The 18,871-nt window shown below is 25.9% G+C and overlaps 3 protein-coding genes across 11 annotated transcripts in view; 1 reads left to right on the top strand and 2 right to left on the bottom strand.

The window, feature by feature from the left end:
• The window catches only part of Rg (A kinase anchor protein rugose), a 242,686-nt gene extending 241,759 nt beyond the window's left edge, over positions 1–927 (bottom strand). For all 7 annotated transcript variants that reach the window (XM_074244499.1, XM_074244494.1, XM_074244498.1 and 4 more), the window contains exon 1: positions 613–927. Coding sequence is in view for 6 of the 7 variants with exons in the window: in XM_074244494.1 (XP_074100595.1) it covers positions 613–777 (165 nt within the window). In the remaining variant the exon portion in view is untranslated. The remainder of the gene's footprint in view (positions 1–612) is intronic.
• Positions 928–2,244: 1,317 nt separating this feature from the next.
• Septin2 (septin 2) lies at positions 2,245–4,726 on the top strand. The gene is made up of 7 exons (XM_074244199.1): positions 2,245–2,291; positions 2,596–2,713; positions 2,804–3,140; positions 3,219–3,330; positions 3,563–3,883; positions 3,955–4,128; positions 4,221–4,726. The coding sequence occupies exons 1-7, from the start codon at positions 2,262–2,264 to the stop codon at positions 4,386–4,388; spliced, it is 1,260 nt and encodes a 419-aa protein (XP_074100300.1). The 5' UTR covers positions 2,245–2,261; the 3' UTR covers positions 4,389–4,726.
• A 6-nt stretch (positions 4,727–4,732) lies between these two features.
• LOC141528248 (growth arrest-specific protein 2) lies at positions 4,733–18,871 on the bottom strand. 3 transcript variants are annotated; one of them, XM_074244197.1, is made up of 10 exons: positions 18,457–18,871; positions 14,175–14,502; positions 9,306–9,430; positions 9,055–9,196; positions 8,711–8,954; positions 7,121–7,382; positions 6,919–6,978; positions 6,707–6,832; positions 6,083–6,169; positions 4,733–4,972 (listed from the first exon to the last, which is right to left on the bottom strand). In XM_074244197.1, the coding sequence occupies exons 2-10, from the start codon at positions 14,389–14,391 to the stop codon at positions 4,901–4,903; spliced, it is 1,335 nt and encodes a 444-aa protein (XP_074100298.1). In that variant the 5' UTR covers positions 14,392–14,502; positions 18,457–18,871; the 3' UTR covers positions 4,733–4,900. The 3 variants fall into 3 exon arrangements, with proteins under 3 accessions (XP_074100298.1, XP_074100297.1, XP_074100299.1); XM_074244196.1 differs by lacking the exon at positions 4,733–4,972 and having other exon boundaries at positions 5,467–6,169; positions 18,457–18,869; XM_074244198.1 differs by lacking the exons at positions 4,733–4,972; positions 6,919–6,978 and having other exon boundaries at positions 5,473–6,169; positions 18,457–18,866.

The following is an 18,871-nucleotide window of genomic DNA, read 5'->3' as shown; positions in this document are numbered from 1 at the left end:
AGTTAATGTCTTACTGAAAATTGATAAATATTTGAAAATTTTTTTTTAATTACTTTTTTAGTCAGATTTTTTTTTCTGAAATAACATTTCAAAATAATCATCCGGTATCAATTTTATTTTTTAGAATCTAGAGATTTTTTAGAATTTTGTTTCCGTTGAATTAAATTTAAAAGAAAAATCAAGCGGTTATTAAATTATTCAATTTAAAAATTGAAAATTAAAAACTATCAAACACCTGCTCTTTGTAAGTACTTTTAAATTTCATGACATAAAATATCGTGATAGAGGCGTGGTAAATTCAAATAACGATAGATAACATTAAAGTAAATAAGTAACTCCAAAATTCCAAGCAATTAACAGGCTTGAAGAGTATACTCACGTACCATCGATATGTTTTTAATTGCCATGTTATAAAACATTGATAAATATTTAAAAAATTTCCCGCGATATTTGACAGCTTCGCCCAAGGACACACGAGTTTGATATAAAATAAACTAAATAAATAATGAGGTATGAGCTGGATTAAAAATTCTTTGAAAAGGTGAAACAACATAAAATGAAAATTAGTGAGAAAAAATAATAATAAGGGAGATAGGAAAAGGGTTAGCTTACCAGGTGCAGTACGGTGTTGACGACTTCGCGATTAGACACCTGTCCAACTTCGATAAGCCCAATCAAGACGGCGAATTTTAAGCTGTCGTTCATCGCCATCGCCACTACCTCCTCCGGTCTTTTGATATCACTAAACGGTGGACTTTTAATGTCCGCCATTGTCATAAACACTTTTATTTAAATACAACAATTATCACTTGTTAAGCCCCCGGTTATTGTAACACCAATTATCTTTTTTGTTTTTTTATTATTAAAATGTTACGAGTCCTTGTTCGTCACATGATAATACAACACAGATTGATCTGCCATGTTAGAAAGTCGACACTGTTGTACTGATTACTGTCACTCTTACACTACATCAAATTCCCTAGCTTATTTTTAGTTTCTTTTTTATCACTAGACTTGTCACTAGCAAAAATTCGATCGGCGCGTCACCTACTTTTAAAATTGCGCGTCAACATTTTAAATATTTTTTTTTAATAGTTTTTACTAAAATTTGTGATAAAATAATGTTATAAAAAAAAATTTTCATGATAAAGCATTTTTAATTTGATTAAAATAATTAATCAAAACTAAATTAATATTTTCCTGATTCCCGCCAATTTTTCAATTTTTACTTTAGCGCTCTTCGATAGTGAAAAATTGAACTTTTGCAATTTGATTTTTGTTTTAATTTTAATTATTAGGAGAAAAATAATTATTGAATAATCATTAATCAATTTTTCAATATCCATACTAACAAAAATAAAATTGTACTCACAAATTTTTTTTTTTTTTTTAAATCATTGTTTCTGATTTTGTAACTAATATTTGATCATTTTCAAGTTTTCAATTAATTATAATATTCTATGCAATAAATAATAAATTATCATTAATGTTAAATATTATAATGGGATAAAAAATTCAACGGAAAAATGATATTGTCAGGCGCCGGTACTTAATGCGTTGACATTCGAAATTAAAAAGTGTTTTTTTTACGATAATTACTATTTCTTGAGTTTCTAAATGATTAAAACTATTGTTTAAAATACAATTTGGGTTTAATCAAAGCTAATTACTAGTTAAAAATTGTGAAAAGAAGGAGCAGTACATCTGCCTACGCGAGCGATTTGTAAACTTGTGCCGCCATCTTGTGGTTTTTGACGCAATCCATTATGGCAGCGCTACTTGCTGCCTGGAGGTAGGAGGGTATAAATTTATTAAAAACTTAATATTTAAGTTTATCTAATTTATATTAATTAATGTAAAATTGATTTAAATTTTTTTTTCTCTTTTTTAATTGTAATGCAAAATTATTTTTCGTCTCATTTTTAATTTTTATATTTATTTAAAAAAATTTATTTTTAATGTAAAATTCAATATATTACACTCACCAAAAATAATTAATCCAAATGAGAAATATTAAAAATAATTCGACTTTTAAAATTGAAAAATTTTTATTTTTTTTTCTTCGAAAAATTTACAGTAATTACCCCAATTAATATTCATCAGTTATTCCAATTTTAACTAGCGCTTGTGCAAATATACGTAAAGTACTTACGTACGTAAGTATGCACGAGTAAAGTAGATATGTATGTGTATTTATGAATATACATGAGTACACTCATGAAATGTTTATCTATATATAGTATAGTAATTGCAAAGTAAAAATGGCGGCGATAGATATCGAGCGTATGAAAGTGAGTCGTTAAATAATTTATTTAGTAAAAACAGTAATTAACCATAATTTATTTTTTTTTTTCATCTTTTTAAGAAAATTAACAATCTTTTTTTTAGCATAATTTACTTGTAAATATTATTTGAAATTAAAACAATGATGATTTAGTCAATGGGCGTTGGTTTTTATTTTTATTAAGATAAATATTTGAATAATCAATTGTTATTATTTTATATCACATTATATTACATTACTAAGTATGGAGTAATTATTGTTTGTATTTGTTTAAGAATTTTGAGTTATATAATATAATTGTTTGTTTTCAGATGGAAACTTCAATCCGTAACCTAAAGCTCTCAGACCATGTTGGATTCGACAGTTTACCGGATCAACTTGTCAATAAATCTGTACAAAATGGTTTTTTATTCAATATTTTGTGCATTGGTACGTGATATTGATTATTTATTATTATTTATCCTTTTATTAAATGGTTAATGTAATCAAAGTAAACTAAAAAATTTAATAAAATTAAAGGTGAAACGGGATTGGGAAAATCAACGCTAATGGATTCATTATTCAACACCAACTTTGAATCAAACCCAAGTCCCCATAATTTGCCAGCTGTTAAATTAAAATCTAATACTTACGAGCTTCAAGAGGGCAACGTGAGGCTAAAGTTGACTCTGGTGGACACCGTCGGATACGGAGATCAAATAAACAAGGAAGACAGCTTTAAAGCTGTTGTTGATTACATCGACGCTCAGTTTGAAGCCTATTTACAAGAGGAGCTTAAGATAAAAAGATCACTCTCGACATATCACGATAGCCGTATTCATGTTTGTCTTTATTTTATTTGTCCAACTGGTCATGGGTTATTATTCTTTTTCTTTGAACTCATAAAAAAATAATTAGAAAAAACTTTTATAATTTTTTATTATTGAAATTTCAGGCTCAAATCTATTGATTTAGTATGCATGAAGAAATTGGACACTAAGGTTAACATAATCCCAATCATTGCTAAAGCTGACACAATTTCAAAGACTGAATTACAGAAATTTAAGGTAATTAATTTTAAAAAATGCATCTTTAAAATTATTAAGTTTGAAAATACAAGAAAAAAAAATTTAGACACTAGTATTACAAATAATTAAATAATGGCTGACTGCGCATAGTAGAGTTTTCTATTTATTTATATATGACTTAAAATTAAAGACAAATTTTTTATTATACCAAGTAGCTTTATTTAATTATTGTTCGTATATGATTTATTAAATGGCTAATTTTAATTTTCAGAGTAAAATAATGTCAGAGCTGCAGAATAACGGAGTGCATATTTATCAATTTCCAACCGACGACGAGAGCGTTACGGTAGTTAACTCATCAATGAACGGATTGCTGCCGTTTGCGGTGGTGGGTAGTACGGAATTCGTACGTGTTGGGAATAAAATGATGCGGTCACGTCAGTATCCTTGGGGTACTGTCCAGGTAGAAAATGAATCTCACTGTGATTTTGTTAAATTACGTGAAATGCTTATCAGAACGAATATGGAAGACATGCGTGAAAAAACTCACTGTCGTCATTATGAACTCTATCGCAAAAAACGTTTGGAACAGGTACATTTTTTAATTAGTATTATTATTATCAATTTATGTTCTTTTAAATAATTTTTTTTTTTAATTTTTAGATGGGATTCAGTGATGTTGATCATGATAACAAACCAATAAGCTTTCAACAAACATGTGAGTCTATGAGAACAGCGCATTTACAAGAGCTACAGCAAAAAGAGGATGAAATGCGTCAAATGTTTGTCGCGCGTGTTAAGGAAAAGGAATCTGAATTGAAAGACGCTGAAAAAGAAGTAAAAATTATTGTTATTACTGTTATATGTATCCTATGGATCATATTTTATTTTTTACTAATAAATAATTTTTTTTTTTTTTCATGTTATAGCTGCACAATAAATTTGATAAATTGAAAAAAGATCACATGGACGAGAAGAAAAAATTGGAAGAGAGTCGTAAAAAATTGGAAGACGATATCTCTGAATTCAACCGACGCAAAATCCAAATAAATCAGTCCCACCACACACTAACTCTCGGTAAAAGTAAAAAGAAATAAGAAAAATAAAATTCTCATAACTCATAAACATAAATTACTTTCATTCCACGCTAATATTTTTTATCATTGATAATATTGTTTTATACTTGATTTTTTGATAATGAATTTATATCTTAAATAATAATAATAATCATAATAATAATAATCGCTTTCTTTAATTTACAGTGAATAAAATAAACGAGTTTTATTTATTGAAAAAACATTAATGAATTTTTGAATGACAATTTTTATTAATTAACAGAAAATAATATAACAAATATTTTAATAAACTTATCTCATGTAAATTAGAATGTATTATACATTAATATTTATAAATAAACTATAAACATTAGAAGTTATTAATATTAATTATTTATTAATTAAATAATTAAATGGCCAAATAGAAGATACTGATTTGAGTTAATAATATTACTTAATTAATACAATAATTATCGATTATTGATTATCGATGACAAAAATTATATTGTTAATAATAAAGTAAATCAAAACATAATTATTTAACGTCATTAGCCTCAACGTGCAGACATAACTTTTTTAGAAATTCTTAGCTTTGGTATTTCCTTAAACACTTTATTCCTGCATTTCTGAAAAATTTTTATTAATTATATACAACTACATAAATTAATAAATAACTTTTATTATTGCTAGCATTAATGTTACTATTAATTATAACCAATATTATTATTATTATAAATACGTATAAAATGAATACATAAATTCTAGCTTTAATTCGTTTTTTATAAAAGTACAAAAGCTAAATGTAAGCAATTAATATATTTATATATAAATATATCTAAAAATTGTACTGATTGCATTTATTTGTGTGCAAATAAATCGCTTTATAAGCGAAAAATTTGAATATTAAGTGCTTTTTTATTGATATCAATTTATTAATTTCAAAAGAATTCTTTTTAAATACTAATATGTAACATTTTTAAATTCAATTTTCTAAAAAAAAAAAAAAAAAAAAAAAAACTACTATTCACCGGTAAAAAATTAGATAAATTTTTTATAAAGATGAATAGAAGTATCAAAAAAAATTACTATCACATTTATGTAAACAATTCAGATTGAGCAATTGTCAAGACACATGTATTTATGACTAATTAATAACTACAATTACAGTACTTGAGAAAAAAAAAAAATATTGCTCTTATGCATAGAAAAATGGATCTTTCTATAGATATATAGATCTAATTTTAAATATAAAATCCGTCAACGTGACTATGGAAAAATATTTGTAAATATAAATATTAAATATTGCGAGTATAATATATAAATATATACTGTACTGATATATTAAAGTTAGGCAAATGTGAACTACATTAATTTGGACGTGAGAGATGATAATTGAAAGTTGATTAATTAATTAATTGGCTGATTAATTAATTAATATTCTGATGGTTTGTTGTTTCTTACATTATATAAAGCTGTTTGCATATATAATGAAGATACTATTAATGCCTAATAATAATATTAATAGTATTGATATTATTACTATTAACAATGGACCAATTGAGTATTGATTATTGATTATTGATTAATTTAATGGTATTGATGTAGGCACTGTGCAATTAACGTCTCGAGATTGATTCTGTGGGTGAGCTGCGATATTTAGCACGTATGTGGAGAAAATTTGTGTGCTTGGCGGTTGTGTGAGGAGGCGGTGTGCTTTCACGGCTGAGGACCCTCACCTGACACGGGTCATGTCTTGATAAAAAGTGCTCCAGAGTATCCCATCCGCCGCCTACTCTCACCATCATGTGTCTTCCCTTAAGAAGCTAAAAATAAACATACTTTATAATAATAACAGTAAAAAAAAATAATATTCTAAGAGTTATTGTCATTTTTATAATGTTTAGATGATGAAAACTACTATATCTCCTAAAATATTGATAGTATACAGAAAAAAAAATTAATTTCAATCAAGAGGAAAATTTTTAAACCAAGAAAATAATTTTGAAGAGTTTCATTGTCTTGGACCAAGACGAAAAATTCTTGAGTAAAATAAAATTTATTTAAACCAATAAAAATTTCTTAGCTTAAGAATTTTTCAACTCAAATCAAGAACATGAAATTTTTAAAAATTATTTACTTGATTCAAATTTTATTCAAATTACATTTTTGATAGAATTAATATTTCTGGATTTATAACCATTTTTAGAGTGACAATAATCTAATATTATATTATAAAAAATAATAATAATAATAAATCCCAAGTAGTAATTTAAAATGCAATTGTGGATAAAATTTAGTTTTCATGCATCCTTATTATTATTATTTTTATTGTATACTTAATTAAAAAAAAAGCTCTTTACCCTAATGAAGACATTGCGCCCGGCAATGTTATACCGTCCCTCGCCGACTTTCCGTACTTTCAACTTGGAACACTTTTCGTTTGAACACTGACAAAGTCTATGAATAGCTTCTGCAGCCCGCCGTACCTTAAAAATTACAATAATAAATAATTTAATGCTTGAAAGGTTTCAACGTTTTTGGAGAAGAGAAGAAAAAAAATAACTGTTAGTACAGGTGGATTTGAGATTAATTTTCCTGGCGACTGAGTATCCTCGTCGACAAACCGAACAAACTAAAAACAATTATCGAAGAAATTTTGATTAATTGATTTTTAATTTTTAGATGAGCACCCGATGATGATGTTTTGGAATGAATAAAATGATATGTATAATTTAAAAGAAAAAAGTTATTGGTATGAGTTATGATTGATTTACTTTTCTATCAAGTTCAGTAATTGGTCCAACATGTTCCGGCGGTTCTGCTGGTGACGGCGAGCTGACTGGGGACGGAAGCTCATCCGGATCTTCAGCGCTCCCGCGTGACCAATCGTCCTCAGTGGTGTCACTCGGTACTCCGTCACTGCCAGTTGGTCCATTATCGCTCACTGAGCGACGCATTTCCGTTGGAGGCTCCAGTGGTGTCGTCGGTGGTGTCGGATTAATCCACAAAGTCATCGTGGTAATTTCAGACGCCGAGCTGCACATTAAATATTATTCATCTTTTTTTATTTTTTACTTTTCACGGTAACTTAAATTTTTAATTAACTATATAAATCTAGTAATAAATTACGCCTACATCCACTTAAATTATGTTTATAAATATAAACATAATTGGAATTAGTAATTGTCAACACCGCTCCTACTACTATATTTAATACTTTATACTTGATAGTATAGTACTGTGTTACACAAAATCTTGACTCGCTCTTTCTTGCATTACAGTACACTTTTATACTTATGCGTTATTGTATACACGCCCTTATTGTTGTTATTTCAAGAGTGCTTGTGTCCCGTGTCAAGCAGTTCATTCAGTCGATAACTATTTATGCCATTACCTTTTATTTTTATTTCATGTTTAGACTTCACTCCAATTTAGTTTTGTAATGTTCATTAAAAATAAAATAGTAACTTGTGAAAATTTTTAAGAGTTTTTTTAACACAAGTAAATTATTTTGAACATTAAAGGAAAAAAAATTTTAGTAATTTTTGTTTTCTATAGAAAATTGAAAAATTATCATTTTTAATTCTTTTTTACGATAAATCCACACCAATAATAATCAAAATTTATAAAAAAATTTTTTTTAATTAGTTTTAAAGCTTTTAATATTTATAACAATTTCAGTCTACCGAATTTATTTAATCTTTTTTTAAATAACAATTTTTTTATTTATTTATTATTCTCTCGATAATCAATTTTTTTTATGGAAAAATTGACATTTTTGAAAATTTTTTTATTTGAAATTGTTCTATTTTTGATGAAATTAAAAAGGAAAAAATTCCAAAAATAATTTCTATACGTTGAAATATTATAAATCGTGAAACTAAATAATTACCTAAATTAAAATTTCAAACAAAACAAAAAAAAGTTTTACGATTTAAAAAAAAAATCAAATTTTTCCAAAATTAAAAGAATTTTTACGGGCGACGTTAGTCAAGTAGTCTAAAGCACATGGCTTATAGAGCACTTGAACTGACTCGCTGGGCAGGCATGGGTTCGAATCCCACGCTGATCTTAGAAACCAACTTGGTTAAAATTCGACCCTTGCCACGTAGGTTAAGATTTTCACAACCCAAACAGACTCCAACGTACCACTCTCAACAGTTAAAGTCGGCGATATGACCACAACAGTTAAAAACTACTCTAAATAATAATTAAATAAAAAAAAAAATTATTATTCATGCATATTGTTAAAAAAAAATCTTCAAAATAATCAAAGTCTGCAGTATTATAAAAAATAAAAATATTCTTGTATTAAGTGACAACCCTTTGATATTGTAATTAAAAAGAATAAAAAAAAAATTTACCAGCTATGTTTTACTTTTTCCTTGGGTGGTGGAGGTGAAGGAACCGGTGACGGGGGTTGATATTGCCATGAAACTAAACTACTATGAGATATTCCGCTATCAGACATGCAATGTAATTCTCGTTCTTGCTCAGCAATTTCACGTTCCAATTGTACCAGTCCTGGTGGCTCTAAAGAATATTTCGAAGCTAATCGCGCTACTTCCAGTAAACACAGCACGACATTACGTGGCTGTGCATGAAGTACTAAAACAAATCAACGAGAACATAATTAATAAGCAATAATTATAAAATTAATAATATAATTAAATGACTGAATATTTATTAAAGAATTCTTAGTACTTACCCAAATCATCGCTTTCGAATAATAAATTGTTATGCACACCCAACCGTCTGCAAAACTGGATGAAGTTTTCCATATTATCACGGGAAAAAAAGCTACGCCTGGCTGCATTTTCCCAACAACGACCGCGGATTACTGGTACTGACTATAAATAAATAAATAACTATAATACAAATTTATATATACATATATATTGTACTTTTTTAATATCAGACGTAACTGTGTAATTAACATAATAATAACATAACACTTACTCCTTTGGCTAATCCAGCGTCAATAGCGGCACGAGCTTTTTCTTGAATAACTCGCGCTAATTTGCATACTATTACTCCATTATCTAGAGTATCGAAGAAATTATCGCCGGTTATATAATCCACGTCTGTAAAAAATTAAAAACAACTATTAATTAGTTCATAAATTTTAATTCATTTTCTTTTTAATGAAAGTACTTGGGAAGTTAAAAGTAAAAAAATTTTTCTGCTTTTTAATACATTTTTTTCTAATCAAACCGAAAACTAAATATTTTTAAAACGACAAAAAATAATATTTGAAAAATCAATCTATCGACAAAACTTTTTTTTAATTTTTCAAAAGTCAAAATTTACAAATTTTAAAAAAAAATTTTAAGTCGTAAGTTAATCAAATTTTTTAAAAATTTAAGTTTTTATTTTTTCAAATAATAATATGTTCAACACCTCAAAATTAGTTTCGAATGAAATTAAAAAAAAAAAAAAAAAAAAAAATGTCCATTTTCGATTTTTAGTGCCAAAAAAAAATTGTCGAAATATTTACCAAAACTTATAAAATTAATAATAAAAAAATTGAAATATTAGTAAGAAATAAAAATATCGAGCATCAAGGATTCTTTGAATAAATAAAAAAAATTATTAAGACATTGTACATAAAAATCAATAAACTGTGATTATTCTCAAGATTTGAGAGTATGCGCGTGGTAAATGTTAAATAATAAAAATAATAAAAAGGACGTAGGAAGTTCGACATCAAAATTTGTATATTAAACAAAGACGTTTCTCGTATTTAGCAGAGTCATAATAATAAATCACCTTAAAGTATATATGTATAATCTTATTAAGAAGTCATCAGTGAATACATAATAAAGGTTCTTGTACTTATAAGTCAAGACAGCTCTTTTTTATCTCCTTCCTTCGTACTCAATATAACATAATATAATGGCGAATTTTAAAAATGAACATTACATTACACTCAATAATCATAACTCGCTGACCTAGATGCAACTTTTGATTTCAAGGCCACCTCTTACACACTTGATTACATTTCTATTTCACATATCATTACACTCTAAATAAACAATCAAATCAACCATGAACAATTATCTTACAAATTAACATTCATTTATTATCTGTTGTACTATTTAAATAATTATTCAACTCATATTCTATGTCCTAAGATTTATAGTTTTGTTTTTTCGCGCTCATTTTATCGACATCATTATCATTAACATTAACATTATTATCAATATCTATATCTATAGCTAAACAAGACTATAAGACATTTTTTATTCGTTTCTCTACATTTCTATTCCACACTCAGTAAGTCATCAGGAGTACGGATGTTAAAAGGGACATGACGAGTGTAATGAAGGAAGTTAGTCGCGGGGTGGGCCGAGTTACATCCGGTGAGTCAGAGTTGCAACAATAATGTTTTGAGTTTATAAAATGCTGCGGTACCCTTTTGCTACCTAAAGTTCATTTTTTTTAATTATTATTTTTAAAGATCAAGAAATTTTATTAATAAATGACTTTCCCCAGTTTACTTTATAAATTACAGATGCATTGAAATCATTTTTTTTTTTTATAGTTCACTGGCATAGAAGGGTGTGGACTTTTGGATTCTTATAACTTTTCTCAGTTTTTTGTGGCTGATTGTATCTGTATTTTAATTATGATTTAAATTATTAAATATTTCAATAAAAAAAATTGTTTTCAAAAAAAAGTAAATTCTTTGTCGACTATTTTTAACATTATCGATATTTGGAGTTTTTTATTAATTATATGAAAACTATGTCATGAGATGAATTTCGGCTAAATAGATATGATTATTAAGTCGAATTATTTTTAGTAACTTTTTTTAAGAAAATAATATTTTTTTTTTTTTTTAATAAGAGTTGATTTTCAAAAGAGTATCTTTTCATATTTTAAAAGAGCAGTTTTTTTAACTTTTAAATATTAATTACTTGGAAAATTATGAAGATTTCTAAATGAAAATCGAATTGTAGCTAATTAAAAAAGTTCAATAAAAATATTTATAATTAGAGATAACCCGTTTTTTTGTCTTGTTTAATCAAAAATGAACAGATACCCCTTTCAAACTCAACTCCTCAAATATTTTAGGAGCTATGATAATTTTTACAATGACTAGATATTGAGCACTAAAGGTACTATATCTTCGAAAATATCAAAGATAATCTGATAGTATAAAAATATTTTTTGTAGAAAATTTTTTGCCAATAGAATCTTTTGATTTTTCCCAAAAATCACTATTTCAGAAGTTATGACCATTATTACAGTGACTAGATGAGCACTGCTTAAGTCACAATATTTCTTAAAATATTGAAGAAAGCCCAATTGTATGAAAACATTTTTGTTAACAAATTTTTTAAGCAATTTCAACTTCGATAATAATATCAAGAATTTTTCTAAAAACCATTAACCATCAATTAATTTTCTTTAGTAAAAAAAAAAAAAAATACTTTCATATATCAAGAAAGCTGATGCTCAACAATGCGAATGCTACTAAATAAACAACGATTAATTTTCCTTGAAATACGAATTCGTTTAACCTAAAAAGTTTCTTAAATTATATTTATAAATTCAAATAACATGTACAACAAATGAAATTCAACTATATAAGTATACAATTATAAATTGTCCATTTAAAAACTAAAGAAATATTGTCAATACAATATTTCTTCTTCAATTAAAAATTTTAAATTTGCAAATGAAACGATAAAAAGATTTTACAAAGGTTTTTTCGTTTAATTAATAGTTCAATAAAAAATGAATGTAAAATCTTTAAATTACAGGGGGTAAGTGATAGATCTTAAACTATTGTAAATATTGAATAAATAAACAAGAGAATGACTATAATTATAATTATTATCAGTATCATCAGTATCTTTTGTTGAGTATAGGGTACAGGACACAGGGTATAGTTAGTAAGTTATTAAAAATAAAAATATGTAATTAATGTAGAGGATAGATCACGATTGTGAGAGTAAGAGTAGATATGATTAGTGATTACAGATCGAATATTCTCACGATCGCAAAGTCACTTACAAGTATAATAGTAACGAGAGTGAATATAAGTTAATGTAAATTAAGTATCTGATCCAGGAAGCGTACAATGAGAGTAAAACGAGAGTTTATGTGATACATATATGCAATACATACATACATACTCTCTTTATTTCTCTGTTGCTCTCATTACATTACTTCACTCGCGTTATAAAAGTCTTTAGTCTTTACTCTTATGAGATTCTATCATACTAACGGATCTCTATAAACTTTAAACGCTGACAAAGGCGGTTACAGTGTAATCACTCTAGTATATACTTATATGTATTTATATGTTGTCAGTGTCCTCGAGTATATTGCCTAATGGAGTTTAACAATGAGAATTTTAACGTCAATCCTCAATGAAATTTTACTTTCTCCTCTTTCAATACTTCTAAGATTTTACTTTGCAAATTGCCTTTTCTTTCTTCTCATTGTCATCCAAAGCAATTAAATTCTTCATAAATCTCTGCTTAAATAATTATAATTACACTCTTAATACTGGACGTGAAAATTAAAAAAAAATTTTTTTTCAAATTATTTTGATGTAAATTTTTAATTTAATCTGCAATTAAAAAAATTGAAAATAAACATTTTTTAGATTAAAATTATGGACGTAGTTTTATTGACTCTTTTTATTTGCTCTAAAAAATTGGCTGGTTAAGTCCACAAATATTTACCCGGATAATATCAGCTTTTAAATGATTTACGTTTCAGTATAAGATTAATATTTTTTTTAAAATAATTTAGTAAATTAATAAATAAAAACTTAAAAATTTTTAATGATTATCTAATTTAATTGAAAAATTATAAATGTAATATAGGATTAAAAAATATTGCATAATTAAAAATTTATTCTCATTAAGTAACTAACTCATTGATTTGATAAGTATATTATTCGACAATTGAAAGTTTATTATTTGAATACACGTAATAAGTTATTACGTTATTTTAATTTCTCGTGAAAATTCCCGTGAGCGACTGAATAATCAATTAATAATAATAGGAAAAATTTTCATTAAAAGTAATGTAGCTAAATTATTTTTAGCACTCGTTACTCATTACTAGTTATGTTTTATTTTTTTTTTTTACCAATAATCCAATAATTCAATAAAAAAGTTTCGTTAGCTCCATTATATCGGGACGTCGACCAGCTGCGAGCTGTATTGTATTACAGAGTAAAAACTCTTTTTTATTTTTTAATATTTTTAGTTTCTGTTTTCGTATCGTGACAATGATGGCACGACACCGTCAGATATCGATTTCGTGTATATTTTTAAAATATCAATTACGGAGTTTTTTTTTTTCTATTGCAAAAATAATTATTTTTAATAAATTTTCACAATTAAAAAATAAATCATTATCTAATTATTTGTAAAATGGCTATAACTCCTGAAATATTCAGTTAATCATAAAATCATAAGAGACCAAAATTTTAGCTTGCAAGATTTCCTACCAAAAATTATTTGTACTGTCAGGTTATCTTCAATATTTTAGAAAATATAATAACTTAATTAAGTAATCTAGTCACCATAAAAATGGTCATAACTTCTGAAATATTGATTTTTGAAAAAAAAAGCATAAGAAATCCATAGTTAGAAATTAAGAAATTTTCTACATAAAATGTTTATATATTATCAGGCTATCTTCAATATTTTCGTCGATATAGTATCATAATAATCACTATAACTCCTAAAATATTCATAAAGAAAAAAATAGTATTATTATTTATCTTTTCTATTAACCAATTAAGTTGAAGTAAAAATTGTTTTAATTAAAAAAAATAACAACTAAATTAAAAATACTCACTAATAATTTTATTAATCCAATCAGCCAAATCCTCTTGCAATGGAATTAATTGTCTGTTTTGGGCGGAATGAATTCTCTCGTGATAAAACTCGAATTCTTCTTCCTCAGGAGAAGCTCTCGGTACATCAGCATTTGTGAAAGCTGATACCGAAGATGGACCCCAGCTGCTTCTGTATCTGGTGTGTTGTGTCGGGGGAAAACGATTTGTGTATGACATATTGCTGTTTTGTTTGTTTGTTAAGTTATCAAAAATAAATCCCGTTTATTTAAAAAAACTTTAAACACCAAACTCCTATTCTTTCCTTGTATCACTGACGTAATTTAAAACCTGCAACAGAAAAAAAAAACATAAATTAATAAGTAAACAAACAAGAGTATTTATATTAATTATGATTGTAAAATGAAACGATTAAGATTAAGATGTTTTTGAAATTAAAACAGTCTCTTTGACATCTCTCTTTATATAAATGTAATTACATGAGTGGACACGATTGTAGACGAATAAATGAATTAAAAAATGATGTATCTACGTGTATGTGGGTGCTATACTATTCACCATTATGTATTTATATATTTATATTATCCTTATATTAAGTATGAGTACAAGTATGAGGGATAATACAAACTCACGTTTATCGTGTACAGCTCATGCACAAAATAAGTCTCAATGTTCTTTATATAATGTCACTTTGAATTTATTTCGCCTACGGCATGTTTATACTACATATTAATAGTTAAACAGAGATGGATTTATATATTAAGAGTTTTAGCGTGGGAATGTTTTTGTTATTGTCTCATATATTATTCGGAATGAGATATCATAATTAATATAAATATATACTTTATCATTGCGATTATTAATGAGTCCAGATATTTTAAAGGTAAATTTATTTATTTCTTATTCATGATTTTTTATTGCAGAAATTTTATTTTCTGGTTTTTTAAAGTATTTTTTTATTCTGCATTACGGTAATGAATTAGATTTTATAAAATTCGAAATTAAGATATTATAATGTGGGTGGTCCACCGAAATTAATCACCCGTGATGCGATTTTTCATCGAGCATTAAATTTTATAAATATTTATGTACAGTCAAAAAATTACAACAACATTAATAGTCATTTTGTAGAAAAAATTCTTACAATTTTAAGTGGATGTTAACATTTTTATGAAATTAAAAATATGATTTGTAAAAAATAAGATTGTAAAAACCTTACGAAAGTTAAAAGTCTTTCCAATTTTTGTACAATAAAAAAATTTTGAAAAAATTTAATATTAATATGATTAAAAAAAATTAAATATTTTAGATCATTGTCAACTTTTTTTTTTTTTTTTTTTTTAAATTGATAGATTATAAGCCTTATTAGATCTGAAAATTTTACAAACTGAAACTACACAAATATTAAACTACACAGAAAAAAAGGTTTACTTCAACCAAGAAAATAATTTTCTTCCTATTTATTTTTTTGAGCGAAAAAACAATTTTTTTTGACACAAGAAATTTCACTTAAATTAATTCTCTTGCTTTAAGAAATACGTATTTTGATCCAAGAAAATTTATTTAAGTCAAGAAAATTTTCTTATTTATAGAAAATTCAGCCTTTTGCTTCAAAAAATTTAGTTCTCTTTTTATAAAAAATATTGAATCATTTTTTTTCATTCAATATGTATAATTGCACGCTAAAACAATATCAAATGGGTATCAAATATTTAAGAAAAAAATTTTCTCAAGGTGAGAAAATTTTTTTTCTCTTCTGAAGTAGGTGGCACTGCTTCCCTAAAGTATCTAAAAATCTTGATCAAATATAAAAATTTATTGTGTCAAGTATTCATGATAATTTGAATTAAGAAAAAATTACTTTCATCAAGAATAGAATTTCAAAAAAAATTTTTACTTCGACCAACACAACTTTGGTCTTCTTTCAGGCACCCGAAAATTTTCTTGAGCGAAGAATTTTGTTCTCCAATCAAGAAATTTTTTCTTCTGTGTAGTAAAAAAAATTTAATTCAAGTAAAAATATGACCCCGCATATTGAATATAAAAAGTAAAATACATTTTTTTTACAAAAAAAAAAAAATAATAAACATGAAACAAAATAAATAAATAAAAATTTATTAGCATATAAAATTAGTGTTGAAATGCATAAAAAGAACTGGACCGTATCTATTATATGACAAGCATGCCCAAGACGTGTGTACGGGTTTCCTGATATACTTGAATGAGGAAGAAACGTGAGCAAGAATAAGAAGAAGCCCATATACTAACACTAATATCTGCGATGCACTAGCTACTTTTGAATAAACAAACTCTCGGATGATTATTAAAAAAAAATTAAATTAATTAGACAAAGAAAAGAAAAATTCCTCGAGTAATTTCTAATTACACTACATTCGAAAATAATTAACAGTTTCTATAAGTTTATATACCGCTAAAAGTTTTAAGCAAACTATACATTTTTATACAAACATCGTCTATTGCGTCATCAAATCATAATAAATTTTTTTATGATAATTTAGTTATAAATATATAAATTTTCAAATTGAAAAATTCTATAGCATTATTATTCATTACTATTAATAACGATTATTATTTTTTTTATAAATATTAATTCCTTCAATTAAAGAAATTAAAAAGAAAAAATGTAAAAAATACTAATTACAAAGTAATTACTAAAAGTATATTGATGAGTAATAAGAAAAGAAAGAGAAAAATAATAATACATTAAGCGGTGAAATAATTCTCCGTTACAAATATTATAATATTGAAGTAGCAATAAGACTGTTTTGGAGCGTGACCGCGAGACGTGCAAGTTTAAGTAAAGTAAAATAAAGTTAAGTGTTCTAGTATTTAAACATAGGAAGAACTTGCAATCATAGTTTTAGTTATAGCACACAAATTGACTATGTATGTGCTATATATGATGTCTGATGTCTGATGTGTGATGTGATCCGATGGGTTTAAAACAAAACGTGAGAGTATGTTATTATAAAATAATAATAGTTATTACAATAATATACTCTTTTCTTCATTAACTTTATTTTATGTTTAGTTGTTTTTGTTACTTTTCGCTTACATTATTTTTACTGCAAATAAAAATAAAATATAAAATTAGTGTTAATGTTTAATTGGCGATAAACTTAACAATGTATTTATATTTATATTTAATTGTTTGTTGACAAATAAAAATAAAATAAGAGAAAAAAAATTTTTTCTGATTGTTATTTAAGTATTGTAGTTATTTTGATATCGAGTTATCAGATTGAGATAATCTTTTATTTGTATCTTAACTTATTTTTTTTAATGTACTGGAAAATTCAATGCTTGTTATTCAGTTAATGTAATAATACTTTTAAATATTTTAGAATAATTTTTTGGGCTGAAGGAAATAAAAATTCTCTTTTATTTGAATCTTTTGTTTTTTCATGGAAGAGAAATATCTTCGCGGTTAATAAATGATAGCTTTGCATGTCTCTTATTCTTCACTTTGGATATTCATAAAAGAATTCAATAGAACTTTGTTAAGAAAGAAAATGATGGGACTGTTTTTAATGAAATAATATATGATTTAAAATTAATTTTATACTTTCAATATATTGAATTCAAATAGTTTGTTTTATTTTTATAAGAATATTAATCAGTTTTCAAGCAATGGTATTATAAAATTGATAATAGTATTCAAACTTTGACATCCAGTTGTCATCATTTATTTATAAATCTCTTTTGATTAAAAAAAAAAAAAATATATAAAATAATTTGAATTCCGTGATCCTGAAATTAACTGACAGTTAATTGTTGATTAATTTTAAATTTAGTAACTGTAATAAAAACAGAAAAACTACATAAGAGTTTTTGAAAATTGTTCAGTGCATTTTTTTTTATATTACGATTTCCGTCAAAAAAAAATTAATAACAATTTCTAGAAAAATTTTCGGATATCTACTACAATGATATTTATAAAAAAGTTGCATCAATAATTTTCCAAAATTGTTAAGGGTGGAATTTTTTCTAAAATTTTCACTCCAAAAACTTTTTTTTACTCCGAAAAATCTATTAATTTCAGTATCTTAGAATTTAAAAATTATTGCCTAAAAACTAAACGTAGACATTTCATTCAAATAAATTTTTAAAAATTTCTTCAGTCAATTTTTGACAGAAAAATCAACAATCAACAACCGTCTTCCATAACTTAAAAAACAAATAAAAATTTACTATTAAAAAAATTCTAAAAATCATTTCACCGGAAAAAAAAAAAAAAAAAAAAAAAAAACTAAAATTTCTCACCTGACTATAATCCATTTTACAAAAACAAACGTTGACCACATGCAAACAAACGTGCCACCGAACAGGAATTAACCAACAATTACGTCAATTACAAAGTCAATAAAAATAATTAAACACAGCACACGCGCTGGACCAATTTATATTAAAACATCAGCCGGACTTTCGGAACGCACGTCCACCACTTGCACAGCGACTTATAGCAATGATTCCTTGCTCTTGCTCCTATCGAATATCTTCGCATCCACTATCCACATCTACCATCCAGCATGTAGGATATTGGTTTGTATGTAAGTATGTACGTATTATAATAATACAAATACAAATGCTCGTACCCACACAGAGTACAATACAGCTTACAGCTCCCGACTCTCGATACGTCTACTCTGGACTGCTCCCAACTACCAACTCATGTCTC

Source organism: Cotesia typhae, unplaced genomic scaffold (genome assembly GCF_013202065.1).
Source record: "Cotesia typhae breed Kobodo isofemale line unplaced genomic scaffold, CoteBio_Ctyphae contig_43, whole genome shotgun sequence".
NCBI classification, from domain to species: Eukaryota; Metazoa; Arthropoda; class Insecta; order Hymenoptera; family Braconidae; genus Cotesia; species Cotesia typhae.
This window is presented reverse-complemented; position numbering and strand designations above follow the sequence as displayed.